The 15912-nt window shown below is 36.3% G+C and overlaps 1 protein-coding gene across 8 annotated transcripts in view; it reads right to left on the bottom strand.

The window, feature by feature from the left end:
* UBR5 (ubiquitin protein ligase E3 component n-recognin 5) overlaps positions 1–15912 on the bottom strand; it is an 84993-nt gene that overhangs the window by 49894 nt on the left and 19187 nt on the right. For 6 of the 8 annotated variants that reach the window (XM_030943628.1, XM_030943625.1, XM_030943621.1 and 3 more), the window contains 4 exons: positions 12770–12959; positions 10881–11040; positions 4337–4486; positions 2135–2346 (listed from right to left, as the gene is read on the bottom strand). In XM_030943628.1, coding sequence (XP_030799488.1) covers positions 2135–2346; positions 4337–4486; positions 10881–11040; positions 12770–12959 — 712 coding nt within the window. The remainder of the gene's footprint in view (positions 1–2134; positions 2347–4336; positions 4487–10880; positions 11041–12769; positions 12960–15912) is intronic. The other 2 variants (XM_030943627.1, XM_030943624.1) reach the window with 1 other exon arrangement.

A 15912-nucleotide genomic window follows, 5' to 3' on the forward strand; every position in this document is an offset into this window, starting at 1 on the left:
AAAGACCAGCCATACTTGCCTTTACTACGCTACCCGTACACGTGGCACAAGGCTGATACTGTGCAAGTGCAGACTGACAGTTCTACAGTGTAACAAGATTTGAAATACCAGAAGAATATACTCACTGATTTGGATTTCTGAGCAGTTGATGATGTTTATTTGGTGGAGAAAATGCAGTACCTGAACAACATGTCTATACACGGTCAGTCTGAGATTGCTGGTCAAACTGATTCACTTGGGAGCACTATCAGTTTTCTAAAAGTTTCACCCACGCCTCCCAGAGGTTGGTACTTCACCTCCCACAAACAAAAGTTAACCACCCTCATCACAGCCTTCTACAGAGTTCTGTCCCAAATGCTAAAGGTCAAAATAATGAAAAACGAAGGAAAAATATTTGCAGACACGACTGGTTCTTTTGTCATGGTTTCTTGTGTGCTTTCACTTGCCCCTAGCTTACTGTCTTTTCCAGTAACCTTTCAAGACCCCCTTTCTATTCTCCAAAGTGAAAGAGACATCTGAACTGACCTCTCTGCTAAACTGTCTCCCCCAGGACTCTCCCCTTGAAGAATTTCTGTTGGAAAATACTACCAACAAAAATTCATACTGAATTTACAGCAGGAAAAGACAGAACCATTTTTTATGAATGTTCAGTTGAAGGAAATGATGCAAAGTTAAATTACTTTTGAATAAAAATGGAAGGCCTTTCCAGTAAGACACCTTGATTTAACTGGAAGCCCAGAAGCTGGGATTTATATGAGTGCATATGCAAACAGGTAAGTGGGAAGCAGTTCAGTATATAAACTGCACAGGCATATAGTTAGATATCACAGCAAAACAAACAAACCCACACTAGTAATAAGGGCCATAGTAACGTTACCAAAACAAAAATGATGAGTCAGTATTCCAAATATAAACTACATTTATTCATTGATGTTAAATTCCTGGAATGTCTCTCCACCAAGCTAGATTTTCTCATTCTAAGCTAGGGGGACGAAAGCTGCCAACTTTCACTGACAGAGAAGTTCAATGTTACTATATAAAGAAAAACAAAACAAAACCAAACCAACAACAAACCCACAACAAACAAAGGGAAAACACTTTAGACATAAAAGATCCGGTAGAGAGCAACTACTAGACAAACATTCTTTTTAGGTCTCTTAATTTCTCAGTCTGAATGCCCAGAAGAAGACAATTGCATCTGAAGTCTTGCTGCTGTTAGCAGAACTAAGCCTCTATATTCACCTCTGTTTTCAAGCTTTCTATCTAGATTTAGTCTGAAATGAACAGAGACACAGAGAAAGAGTGACCGATCAAAAAAGCAACCCCACAGATCCCACGGACAGACAGAAATGGGAACACTAGAGCTAGTCAATAAAATTTGGTCTACTAAACATAGATGATCACTTCCATTCTTAGGAAGCTCTTTGGTTTGGTTAGTTGGTTTGGGTTTTATTTTATTTAGGTTTCTAAAAACTCATCTCCCCAAACATTTAGGTAGTTCACAAAGACAATGACCACAGATATTCAACTACCAACATATAGCTGGTGTTTCTACTATTTTATCTCCTGCAGTTATTACTTCTTGCCTTGAAAATGGAATTAAGGTTATAAAGAAAAACAGCTAATCAAAGCCAAAGGACTTTGAAGGAGCAACCAAGTTACTGATCAACTCAAAACACAACTGCAAGTAAATGCAAATTTTTACTACCATAGTTTAAAAGCCCAATCCACTCAAACTGAAAGTATGTCTAGGAATAATAATGCTTAGCAAAAAACATTTCTTTGATGAAGCATAGTTTAGATTGTTTCATGAGTTTCCTACTGCTAATTAAATGCTTTGAGCACCCAAATAAATATCAGAAAGAAACAAAAAACCCTAAGCCTTATGATCTACAGCAGTATCTTGAAAATACACAGAGAAGAAAATTAAAACAGCAGTAACAGAAGGGCAGCTATAAGGGTGTCAATAATTATGAGTAATTTAACTAAGTGCATAATAAGGAATATGCTTTATTACATTACCTCACAAAACTAAAATGTCATAGTCAAAAAGGCAACTCACAGTATTTATTCAGGAAAAAAAAAAACAGATCAATTGCTCAGCATGCAAATAATAGATTAAAGAATTCCATACCTTATCTGGCCACCACTGCAAGTCTTCTCCTAAAGAAACAGGACTTTGAACAGGTGTATTCTTCTTGTCCAGGTTTGGTTCCCCTTCCTTACTTGTTGAGCCTCTTTCATTATCAAATGAGGCTCCATCAAGCCACCTTCGTTCACGCAAACGTAAAACGGACTCACGTTCACGCAACAGCTCAGAGTCTCTCTCTAAGGGAAGAAGGAGAACTGGTATGCAATTGGGTCACACCAGTGGGATAAAAGTAAGCCACTCTCTAGTAAAGACCCTTCAGGATGCAACTAACAGCAGTTTAATCTACTCACACAGATTAAAAATATAGTCCTGACATGCAACATTCAACATATTAACTCTTTCAAGAATATGTACTTTAGAATCGCTAAACATAAAATAAGCTAGAAATAAAGGCTTACAGTTTTTTGCACTATGAAAATGCTAGAGAAATTTCACTTACATCATAAGAGGCCAAATACATTTAGCATTTATATTTAAAGTTTTCTAGTACAATATGCAGTTTTGCAGTTTTATCAATGTAGTTACAATAACAGAAGAATCTTAAGTCTATACAGTCTGCCAGATAGCTTTATGCAAACCAAAAAAGAGTATTTAATAGAGAGTTTCATAGCAACTTTCCCAGAAAAAACAGTAATTTGAAAAGGTTAAAGAAAGAAAGCATTAAAAAAAAGCTCTCATACATATTTGATAATCTAACCCCTTTTGTTTAAAGCAATATTCTATAGGACTGGATTTAATAAATTAAAGTGTATCTGCTTTGAGTAGATTAAATGAAAACTTTTCGAAAGTCAGACAAGTTTTTAAAGGGATTCTGACAGAAAAATGTTCTTACCAAAATGCTTCCCCTCCAACTAGCCTATAAACTGTCTAAAGCCAGTACTCTGCAATTCGCTCATGCAGAAAAAATTTTTTAAATCAGGTAATCAAACTAACTTTCCACAAGTCAACTATGCATGGAAAACAAAGACTATGAAAATTGTGGTAACATCTTATACAGAACAACCTGTTATATAGAACAACCTTAAGAAAGGAAAAAAAGGAGGAATTTGGGAGGAGTTATGTCAGATGCTGAATATTTGCACATGCACATAAATGTATTTAACCTATGAAGTACCTCACTTATGCTCACAAAAATCAACTGGAACTACATATACTGATGAGATGATGCATTATTATCTCATAGTTTTAATGGATTACACCAAGTCTTGGGTCTTTTGCTGTATTAGACAAATGGGAAAGTTTTTACACAAGCCAAACATGACAGCCTGTCTTACAGATGTATTTCATATAAGTACTGTACTTACTTTCTAGCAAACATCACACTGACCCCTGACTAATAATTTTGTAACAGGAACTTACACATTCAGCAATTAATATATTAAAACATGTTCATGAAAGGCAACAAAACTGTACTAAATAAACAATCACATCAGAGGCTGGATTAACAGTTTGGAAATACTCTAGGTATTTCTGGCAACAGCCTCAAAAAGATAAGAAATTGCTGCATGGTCTGTTATAAATTTTTCAATTGTGTTGTGCTTAAAAGAAAAAATGCCCTAACACTGCTCAAGAAGCGTTTTTTATCACCTGCCAATAGTTCTCCTTATTCAACTATAAAAATGCTTCCAAAAAGTAAAATTTAGATTTCTTCTCCCTCCTTGTTATCTAAAGTTCCTCATTCCGTAAAGGTAACTTCTGTAATGGAACAACTAAGGAAATGTGAAGAACAGTGTAAAAAGAGCAACCCAAAAGAAAGAAAGAAGAAGAAGAAGAAGAAGAAGAAGAAGAGGAAGAAGAAAAAAAGAAAGTATTAAGAATGCTGCATGTCATTGATTATTACTAATTTTTGAGCCAAATTATATATTTGTATGGCAATCTATGTATTAGTAGGTACATACACTACAGTTTAAAATAAACTTAACATGCAATAATTTTGTAACACCTTGCAATGATCAACAATTATATTTTTAATATATGACTACCAACGTTCTTGCAGAACTTACCTGCTAACAGTCAGAATTCATAAAAATTTTGATGAGCAGCAATCTGCTTGTCTACTCTATATTTGACAACATAGCACAGTCTACTTTCACATTAAATCAGCATCTAAACCACCGGTGTGTACTATCACTAGCTTTTCCCACAGCAAACTACTTATTACAAAGAAAAAAGGTGCAAAATTACCTCTGGATGAGCCTAGCCTGGAAAGTGATGAGCGCCGAAAGGATGGATAACCAAAGTAACTAATATCTTCTGAAAACATAGCATCAGCATCAATAATGACACTTGGGTGAGCAGAATGTATGTCAGCATCCAGAAGAGACATAAGATCCTCTATAAGAGGAGACAAGGGTCTTAAGTGAATAATCAGCTACTTAAAACATCAGCTAGAGAGACCATCAACTAAACAAATATCAAAACAAAAAAAATCCTATCTATTAATTGAATTTCTGCTCTTCAGATTCACCAGTGCAAACTCATGTGCCTCCTATGCAACCACATTTACAATCAAGCTTGGTGAACTAGTGAACAAAACCAGCTTCCCTGCAAGAACTGCTCTGTCACTTACCTAACTACATTTCCCAAACAAGACTTTCCCAAAACATATTGTTCTGTATCCCAAAAATTCAAACTTTTGACTGTCACTTGAAAGAACAAGGCACTAAAGTAAGATGGAGACATATACACACATGGGCACACACACTCATGCATGCGATGCAGAACTCCCAGGATGACCTAGAATGGAGGGAGGACAGAGCTGATGGAGAAAGGCAGCTTTCACACAGCCATGTCTTTGATGCCAAAGACTGCGCCTTTCCCCATGCAATGTTTCTTTCAGAGAATGATGTACTCATTTAATTCACAAGCTAGCAACTTGCCGCTCTCAATACAAAGCTTTAAATGGTAGCTACACGAACAACAACAGTTATCTGGAAAAAGCACAATGTTTTAATATCATGCAGTTTAAAAAGAAGACCCAACCTAAAGGTTGAACTTAAATACTGTGAGTGCCCTCGCTTCCGTGTTAGAAAATTTGAGTTTCCCTGGAGTAATGATCATCATTTAAATGCAAAACAATCTCCTTCCAGTAACTAACCTAAAGCTTCTATCCACACACAAAAGAGGTTACTGGAAATTCATGAGACTTAGTGAAGGCCAGCAATATGGACTGTCAAGACAACTGAACCTGATCACCATCTTACCACAAAAGGTCAGTCCTACTTCCCTCCTTTATCCCTGTGATGGGCACCTCCCTGGGACAAGGGGGGATATCTAAATCTAACTAGTGCATTCACCTGGCTTGAAAAAGAAGCTCACTGGGCTTAGAAGTAAGGTGGGGATGGATCTTCAGACTGACTTAATGGAGTAATCAGAGCCCCAAATGTGGAGCTTCACCACATGCTGCAAAGCTGACCAGACCCTACTGCTTCCTGCCAAAGGCAATAGTTCTGCCCTTCCCAAACCTCCAAGCAAATCTGACTTTAAAAACCAAAAAAAATCAGGCTCCCCAAAGGGTTTTACTAGCCCATACAGGCCCAAAATCTCATCCCCCTGCAAGGGAATGGCAGGACAGTGCTTTCTGGCAGCAAGACAACCTCATCAGTTTAAACCACCCACAAAGCTCATGTGAGGCTATACACAGACTCCCTTCAGGAAACCTGGCAGGAGCACGACTCCTGAACATCCAGTTCTCAGCCTCTATCTCATAAGCATAAAAGGAAACAGTGGCATTCTTGACAGCAGAATCTGATTATTATGGGTCTTTTTCTCAGTGTCTGGAATGAAATGGAGGGAGGAACCCAAAGCAGAGGGTATCAAAAAACTGAAAGGAGCCAGAAGTCTGCTCTTAGAGCTGGTATTAATTCACTTAAGACTTTCACATGTCTGCATATCAGAATATTCATCCTTGTATTCCTAAACCCTCATCTACAGGAAATGTAACACATACCACCAAGTGTCCACAGAAAAACAGCACTGCAAACCAGTGAGCACAGTGAGTTCAAGGTAAGACCTACATAAATGCTTTTTGCAGTAATTAAGTAATCCACTCAAGTGTAGGCTGTGCTTCTAAAAGCACACCATTTGGGACTCCATAGCTCACACAGTACACTTTAGGAAGTCATCCATGACAGGCTGCTTGGAGATCTTAGAAAGAAAATTCACATTTGGCAAACAGGCTTTACCTAAAACAGTTCAGATCACTCAGAGTACCCTTACCCTGCCCGCTACTGGCTTTTCACAACTATAAAGCTGCAGGACACCTCACCTTCAGCATCAACTTGTAAGTAACAGACTTTCAGAGCTGGGAACACAGATGAGATTCTGTGGTTTTTCCCAATATTGACATACTGCTCCCTCCTCCCACAACTATCTTTTCCTAGGTAAGCTCCAACCCCTCCATACTCTAGCAACTACTTCTGATATCTTCTGGTCAGTGTCCAGGAAAAAAAACTGCAATGAACTTTGATCTCTTTCTAGGAACCAAATTGCCCAGTACAGAAAACTTTCCACCCTCATTCAAAACAGACAATACTGGATTTTTTTAAGGTAAGCTACATGAGAAATCCTCTTGACAGAAAACACACACTAACTTGTAACACACACACACACACACACCTTCCACCAGGTCAGGCATCTTGAATTTAGCTGCGTTTCCAAAAAAAAAGGTAGAAATTCAAGTATCAGACGTAAGAACCAAAACTATGTGGCTTTGGGCTAAATACGCATTAAGATGAGTAACGAAATGAAGCCTTTTCTTACCCTCTTATTTCAGCTTCAAATCAGATTTTAATTTTCTTCCAGTATTTCTGAAAGAGATCCCCCTTCTTCCATTTTCTATATCAGCAAAGAAAGGTGCTAAAACCAGTAGGGATAGGAGCCAAATCCACTCCCCTTCAAACATCACTGGAATTTTTTTAGCGCTGTGAAAACACAGATACTGCAAGGCTACATCCAGTTTAAAAATCCAGAGTTTAAAAAAAATGAAACAAAACAAAACAAAAAAAAAAAAAACCAAAAAAAAACATTCTCTATGTCTTTATGTTCCTGCTCTTCAGACAAATCCCGTGGGATTATATCATTCATCTTATGCTGAGTTAGACCAGACTCAGACTGCTCCCTTCACATCTAGGTATGATACTTCTGATGAACCTATTTTTGTAAGAAAATATCTATGATTCACTACTAAATACCAAAGAAAATTGAAAGGAAAAAGATATCCAGTTCAGAGGAAAAAAACAAAACATCAAATAGCATTAGCACCGGATTCATTAATTGAAGGCGTTGCTTAGATCAATTCTGATCTCAAGTAGAGCTCACTTTAAACCTTCTCCCTTAAGGGTACAATCATAAGTTCTCTCCCCTCTTCTCAGCTGCACACTTTTATGAAATATTCAAGTATTCAATGTGTTCAGTACCTCCTCCTCTTTCAAGTTTGGATTAAATTGGCAAAACTGTGACAGGGAAGGGAGAGAAACATTTGTTTTGGTTTCCTAGGAAACTAGACTAAAACAGAACTCCAGAATTCATTCTTGATAAGATAATATTTATTCAAAATATTACCCAACTTGAAATTCACAAAAACAGAGAGAAAAAAACCAACCCAACAACAAAGAAAACCAAACCACAACAACAAAACCACAAAAACCCCCAACCCCATTATCTAATTGTTTTCCCTAAAGGCAAACCACTGAGCTGATCCTACACTAGGCTGCAGTTCCCATTCCCCTCCCTGGAAGCCAGCACAGGAAGCCTTGCTGCAACACCAGCCCATCTCTCTCTCCTCTGCAAAGCAGCCTGGATGTTGTCAAACCCACATTTCACAAGTCCCACCAGTGAGAACCCATTGTACCATGCAGAAGTTACTGAGCAAATATGCACTCCTCTGAACTGCACAAACAGCAAAACTTTTTAACATCTACAGCATCTCTATTCCAACTATTAACAGACCATAAAGCCAGCAAGAACCCTCTAATACAGCCTGGTACGAGCCTCATAGAGGCTGTCAAGTCTTTCCTATGCTAAATGAACTTGTTCTATATATTTTTACCTTGATTATTCTCCTTATGTATTTGTTATGAAACAAATGAACCCACAGTCCTCTCTGCTAACTATCATAGAGCAAAAGAAACAGGACTAGATCAGAAATGCCAAAAATCAAAGTACACTGGGATCCAAAAATAAATATTTAAGAGACACTCATTGACAGCAATCTGTACAGAAAACATTCTGCTCTTCACTTAAGACATTTTAAGAATTCAGGAAGGATTGAAACATGTTTTTTGCTACATCAAAAAAAAGTCAGATGCATAAAGTTTACAATACTGATAATATCATCACAACTGATATATTAAGAAATTATGATCTATTAAACAAGAATATATTAATTTCACAGTACTTGGAAAGTATCTCAGCTTAATAATGATTTTTTTTAATTACATGTAAAGCGCTTTTAAAAATTTCTCTAGCTTGGAAAGCTTAGAGAAGTAACCCCTAAATTTAAGGGTCACAAAGCAGCAGACATGCAGAAGGCAAAAAGACAAAATTAACATATGCTTTTAATTGAAATGCAAGAGCCTCAAAAGTCCAGAGGCAAATTCTGTCTTCTCGCTTGCTTTTTTTGTGCTTGAAATGAAAATCAAAAAGCTTTAAAGCATAATTTGGAATAATTTTTAAAAAGGTTCTTTATCTTTCAGAACAATAAAAAAGCCTAACAATTGAATGCATATAGCATGTATCAGTTATCCACAGTTTTCTCTGATGATGTTATATTTCCAAAGGGACACCCAGATGTGAGATGGCAAGTGAAAGCAGGAAGACTGCAAAGTTTCTAGAGCAAAAATACTTTTAAAAAGAGCTATAGGCAACTTTCTCTGGCCATATGGTTTTCCTGAAAACTAGCTTGCATGGTCATGTGACACAAGCAAAGCTGCTAATTTTTACTATTCAATGTTTCAACAGCAGAGTTACGACAGCGCTGCCTAGTGTTCAGCTAGATTTCTGATCGGTTTCAAACTGATCACACCAAACTAATTAATTTCTGTGCAACAAACTTAGGACAGAGAAGGCATGCACATTCTACAAATCATAAATTACATCTTTGAACATTAAGTGGCACTAAGATCAAGTGTCACTTCAGTCATCATTTCCATATATTTTCCCATAAAAACTGGGAAAAAAATAGCCCAATTTCTCTGTGGGGTAAAAACCTAATTTTAGGACATTGCAATCCCTTACAGGAAATTTACTCTGAACAGGGAAGAAGATTTAAAGATTAAGCCAAGGAGAAAATTTTTTTCTGGACATCCAGTGAGGACAATGAAACTATGCATATCACTTTAACCCATCTCAAATAGATGAGACTCACAGACTGTAGTGGAGGCACCTTCAAATAAATGTTACCAGTCACAGGTTGTCAGACAGCCCCTATTAATTCATCCTTAGGATCACAAGAGGTACTCAGAGAACAGCTGATGCTGTTGAAGGCTGGTTAGTATGGTTAAAAGCAGAAATTTACAGTAGAAGTTCCTAATTGTGATTTATCTTCTTAAGGTCAATTCTGGAGGAATGCATTTGGGTATCCTTAAGACTGAGAAGTGCTTTGAACACTTGGAAACTTCTGAGATTTAACTTCCTCCAGTGCATCTGTCTAATCCTATTAAGCTGATCACCAAAAAATAAGACCGAGATTAAAGATTTTTCACCCCTTTCACCAAAAGTCTTGATTCTACAGCAAAATAAAGATGCTTGACAGATGCAACTAAAACTAAAAGAAGCAAAATGAAATGCAAAGATTTGTTGCAAAAACTAAAAAAAAACCATTCTCTAATCACATGACTGACAAGATAAAGATGGACGAAGCCCATGAACCTTCCTGGTGAACCAGATGAGCAGAAAGAAAAAACCAAAATACAACCATTTATTAGAAAAATATCAAAACATCATTTTGACACACAGAAGAAAAGCTACTATGTAGTCAGAGTTCAGATGTGTTCTTTTCGTGCAGTGCAACTAACACAACCCTGGATTTGGCTGCTATGTTTTCCAATCTGCTCACTCAGCAAGAAAAGACTGCCTAAATTATTTAGCCAATGCAAAAGAAGATTGAAAATCTTTTATAAAGAGCAATTTTATGGAACAGGCAGTATTTCAAAAACAGCTGCACTTACATTACAGGATTTTGCCATTATCGCCAGAGCAGCATTTATAAGGGGAACTTGAGATGAAGACTAAATTCTCGATCTAACTGTAACAACTGTAAAGTGTTTTGCCCTCTATTAAGGCTTCTTGATTTTATAAAAGCACGTAATTTTTGCTCTAAAAACTTATATGAATATTAAGAATCTATGTTAGTAGAAAAAAACATGCAAGTCACTAGAAAGTTTTAGAATTAGCTTTTACAAGCAAGCCACACAGCAGTCTCAGCATCTCACTGAGCAGCAAAATAGACGAAAGTAATGTTAGTGTTACAAAGCCTGGGATCCTAAAAAACCCCGTAACTTTCATGCCCCCCAACAAAACCTATCAACAGTTATTCTTCAGTGGGTATTCTAATCCCTCAAGACATCCCAGTCCATCTTTTGTTTTATACATCTTTTGACTTTGTTCCTATAAGCAACAATGGTCTTCGCTGCATACCTTGCACAGCACAGAGCTCACTGTCAGTACTTAAATACAGAAAAATAAGAACACGTTGGTGATTTTTTATCAAAAGTTGCAGGATACAAACCTCCAGGAAGATATGATTCACTTGCTGTGTCATCCCCATCATCTCCATCTTCATCATCACGACTCAACAAATTATTTACAGCAAGGTTTACATCAAGATTTGTCCGCTGGAGTTCTCGAATAATAATACTTCTGGACTTCCCTTGTAAAACAACTTGTGCCTATAAGAGCACAGTGAATTGGTTACTGGTCATTCTCAGATCACCAAGCCCTATTCATAAGAAAATGCTTAATTCTAAAAAAAGTCTAATAAGAATCAAAAGTCAATAACAGTACATACAGACAGGCTCCTATCGATTTTTCACAGTATTGTGTACTTGATATCCAGCCTTCTCTCAGCTCCAGTTAGGCCACTGAACTCCAACTTTGGCACTAAATTTTCTAACAGAATCTTTGAATCTACTTCTTGAAATGTTTAATGCTGCAGTTAAATAATAAATATAATCTGGCTTTGAGAGTTTCTGTATATTTCTATTAAAGTGTTTAAACTTACTATGCCAATCAACAGAGTTTGCAATCAATTGCTGTGCCAAAGCTACACCTCAATCCCCTTTACACTGGTTTCTCTTTCCACTGCCCTTCAAACAAAACCACTTTAATGACTCTATTTTCCTCATCATTCTGTTTCTAAAGGCTTATCATCAGCAGTTTCTGCAACACTGAAATTTGTATTAAAAAAGTGCAAATGCAGATAAAACCTCCTAAACATCAAGTGCAATGAATTTACAGAAAAAGAGAGAAACTCTGTTTTATTCTACTGACCATAGGACTCAGAGCACTTTGTTTTTCCAAACTAGCCTCTACCAAATGTCAGAGATTATGAGAGTTTTGAAAGATCAGAAACAAAAGAACATAAGAAACAAGTACTGAGTATTTTCACAACAGAGTAAAAAATAAGGCACCAAGTAAAAGGCAAGCAAAAAAAAAGGGGAGGGGGGACATTCTAATAGCACACAAAGGTAAATTTTTTGTCATAAACTTCTATGCCAGAAGTTCACAGATTTTTGAGACTTCCTAGAGTCTACAGACCATCTGCTAAGATCTTTCCCATTGCTCTGCTTTCTAGTTACCTCAAAAATGTTTCAGACACCTTCTATTTTAAAGGTAAACAAAGTACGCTATTTAAAAAATAAAATTAAATAAAAGAAGGCAAAATATCACAGCAAGGGAAGTAAAGCAGATTATCTTTTGCCTAGCAACTAACTTCTGTATTTCAAATGTCAACCAGCAACTAGTTCTAAGCTAACAGTTAAAATGCATTAACTAGTCACATATTTTGAATGTATTCTTTTCTTCAAATATAGAGGAAAATGTTTAAATAGACTGAAGCGCCTCTTCAGACTTTAGTACATTAAAAGGCAAAAGCAGAGCAATATATACCCAACATTCATAAAAGTCACATTTATAAAAAACTAAGCAGAGGTGTCCATGAAGAAAAATTATCAGTATTTTAAAGAGAATAAATTTTATGTCTTTCATTTACACCTGAAATGGATCATTCCTTCTATCAAACACCAAGAAAAAAAAAAGAGTCAATCTGTCTTCCTTTATTACATTCCTTCAAGAAACTTAACATTTGATATTATTCTCAAATATTTGATTCTCTCACTAAATCTCCCCTCTGCAACCAAACACAGCCTTCCTCATCTACATTAAACTTAATACCTTGTCTTGGGTGATGTTTGGAAATGCAAATTCTAATTCTAATCCAAAAGTCTATCACTTCCACTACATGCTTAATAATAAAACCAAGTCAGCTAAGGAAAGTCAATTTCTTCAATTGCATGCCATTACTCCTTGGAGAACAGGCACTACTACAACACATTCTGGTACACGTGCTCTGAGAAGCTCTGCAAGTTTTTGGCAACAAGCAGTTTCTAGTTCACACACCTGTGAAATTAGTTCCTCTGGAATGACTGATGCTGGAATCACTGGTTGTGGCTGACTCCCCAGCAGTCCAGATCCTCTGTCACGTCCTGTGCGTATAACTCTGGTCTGCCTTCGAGAGTCTCGAGCTCCAGCAGATGATCTACCAGAAGATCCTCCTCCACTTCCACCAACCCCTGAACTCCAGCGACTTCTAGAAGATTTAGATTATTTGGTTTTTTAATACAGCAGCATACCTTGGGGACTACTTCAAACATCTTTAGTTTTATTGCTAGTAACTTATAAACATCCTCTGAAAAATACTGCAGCTTGACTTCACAGACAAATGCTATAAAAGTAACTCTCAAAACTAGAAAGAACAAGAACACCAGGAAATTGATCAAGTCCTGAAATATGCAGAAGAAATAAAAAAAAACAGGACTCCAGCTGGAACTTGCATTCTTTCCTACTAATACAGCTGTGTGGATGTATACATACATAAACACAAAAAAGGATCCATTCTCAGATTTTCTAAAAGCAGCAGCAGCAGCATAACATTTAACACTTATCTGTCAATTTCCTGCTATAAAAGCACACATGCACCAACTTCACTGCCAGTGGCTCTGACAGCACATCACTATGCTTAGGTGGATCTTCTAAAGATTCTCATACTTGATTACATTAAGAAATTTGTTAAGATTACTTGATTTTTCTAGTGTAATTTTCTCTACAGTAAGAGAAATCTTACACTAGACTGTTCTCTGATTCTCAGGCATAGTTTTCAAGAGATACTCTACTTTTTACATATTGCTATTGCAGAAATCAACAACTGCACACATTGCAAAAACATGGCTTAACTGACTGAATGGCTTTTTTGTTTCTGCAAATCAGCATCAAAATAAGGCAACAAAAAGACAGTGATTTGTAGAAATAGACATCTCACCTTCATTACAACTATCCACTAATAATTATCACCACAGAACTGTGGCAATTGAATATGCTCTGAATTTAAGACAAGATAATCTGCTGCCATGAAAGACAAGAGACTCTAGCTTGTTCTTCAAGGTTAACTAAGCTTTATCTTGTAATACACCTTAAAGGTTATTGGATATGGTATTACTTCTACTTAATAATCTGTATCAGCAGAACCTTCCTGCTATCAATTACCTGAAGTCTCAAACTCATTTCAAAAAATACATTTAAAATCAGACATGAAAATAAAGATACATTCTCTGAAACAGTATCTAATAAATTTACATTAAAAGTCTATCATATGTAGCTATTAAGACCTAATTATGTAAGAATACTTGTCTTGCATTGTATGCCTTCATTACTAGCACCCTTTTTTAATTGAGGTTTTTTTTTCCTCCTGACAAGACCCCTGCAATTATAGAGTAACTTGAGTGTCTGCTTCAGACAAGGCTCTGACAGACATCTACATTTTCAGAATTCTAGCTAGTGACCACAGACAATGACAAGACAAGACAAAAAGCAGTTCAATTATGTCTTTAGGAAAAGTCTTGTCTCATGAGTTAGAAAGAGAATTCTAAAAAATAAAAATATACTACTGAAAACACAAAAAAAAAAAAAGAAAAAAGAAAAAATACTAAAGAATGTGACATTTTAAATAAAATGAGCCACTTAAACTGTTCTAAAGATGGGAAGGTGGCTGAGAGGAAAAGAACAGGACTGAGGGGAAGTCAAATTCTATTGAGTAACTTTCAATTCAACACTCTGCAGGGAGGTGTGGGGTTAAAGAAAAAGTTCTATATTAGATATTAATATTCACTACAGATCCAATTTCTACTTTAAGTTATAAACTATCAATGGCATCATTTAGACATCTAACAGTTAAAACAATTTCTGTTTGTTTAACAATCCAAATATTCCCTGTGTGTCCTACCCTGGTCCTGTTAAGGCAAATAAGGATACAGCCATTGCTATTAAAGCCATCTAAACCTAAAATAAATATTAATATAGAATAGAAATCTTTCACCTCATTTCTGTTCACCCACTAGTTTACTACATCTCTCCACTATGCAGCAGCATGCTGGCAATTTTCCAAATCCAGTTACCTACTCTAATGGCTCTACAGTTTGAATGGGTTTAGATACAATTTATTAAGATAATTACTCCCTCCATTTAACAGACTAGTTATAGTGCCTACTGCTATTCTACTAGTTCAGTGACTTTCAACTACCTACTTCTGAGGCATTCAAGAGAAGACACTGGGAACACTTCAGGGTTAGTCTCTAAGACTCAAACAATTTTAACACATTATGCTTAGTTAAGAATAAGGAGGGAAAAAAAGTGTTACATGTCCCACAATAAGTTCTAAAACATGACAATACTAGTTTGTCTTTGATGTTTAACACATGGATTTTTAGGTTAAGATGCGTAATGGTTTCAGAAAAAAATTGGGAAGGTTATGGGTTATTCTTCATGCAACTAAGGCCCAAATGAAATTAGTTGATTTGCTAATAAAAAAACCAACAAATTTTCTGGAAAATCATGGAAAAGATGTAGTTCCTTCCTCTTAACAAATCATTCACATGCAGAAACCACAGTTTTTATTACTGCAGTCAGCAACATTAGGACGCAGCATAGTTAGACATGTCTTACAAAAACATGTAACAAAGAGATCACTGTCATTATGGAATGTAAATTACCTTCCTATAAACAGGGACACCATCAATTTTAAAGCTAATGACAAGAAATCTGGATCTATACAGTACATTTTGCATATAGTACAATTTTAAAGGTTCTGAGAAATAACCTTTTCCAAATGTTCCTTTTCCATTACTATGTATAGGACTCTGGCTATCAAAACACCACTTATGACTTGGGGCAAGGGAGTGGAAGGCACAAAACAATGGAGCCCACAAAGAAGGTTCTTCCTGCATAAATGCACTCATTTCACTGTATGCTCCTGGCCTATCATGGTTTAAATTGATGGTGTCCCTCTAAAAGACTGCTTTTCAAAAATCAAGGAACTAAAAAAACATTCAAAAGAAGACAACAGAGCCCAAACCAAGTTATTCTTTTTTGCACATATACGAAAAACTCTCTGTATCCTATGTGCTGGAGGGTCACTTAAACGTCTGTTATTTTAACCAAGTCAATTAAGTTTTTTTTGTTATACCCTACCTACACAACTGCTGTGGTTA

The sequence above is a fragment of the Camarhynchus parvulus genome, chromosome 2 (genome assembly GCF_901933205.1).
Source record: "Camarhynchus parvulus chromosome 2, STF_HiC, whole genome shotgun sequence".
In the NCBI taxonomy this organism is placed as follows: domain Eukaryota; kingdom Metazoa; phylum Chordata; class Aves; order Passeriformes; family Thraupidae; genus Camarhynchus; species Camarhynchus parvulus.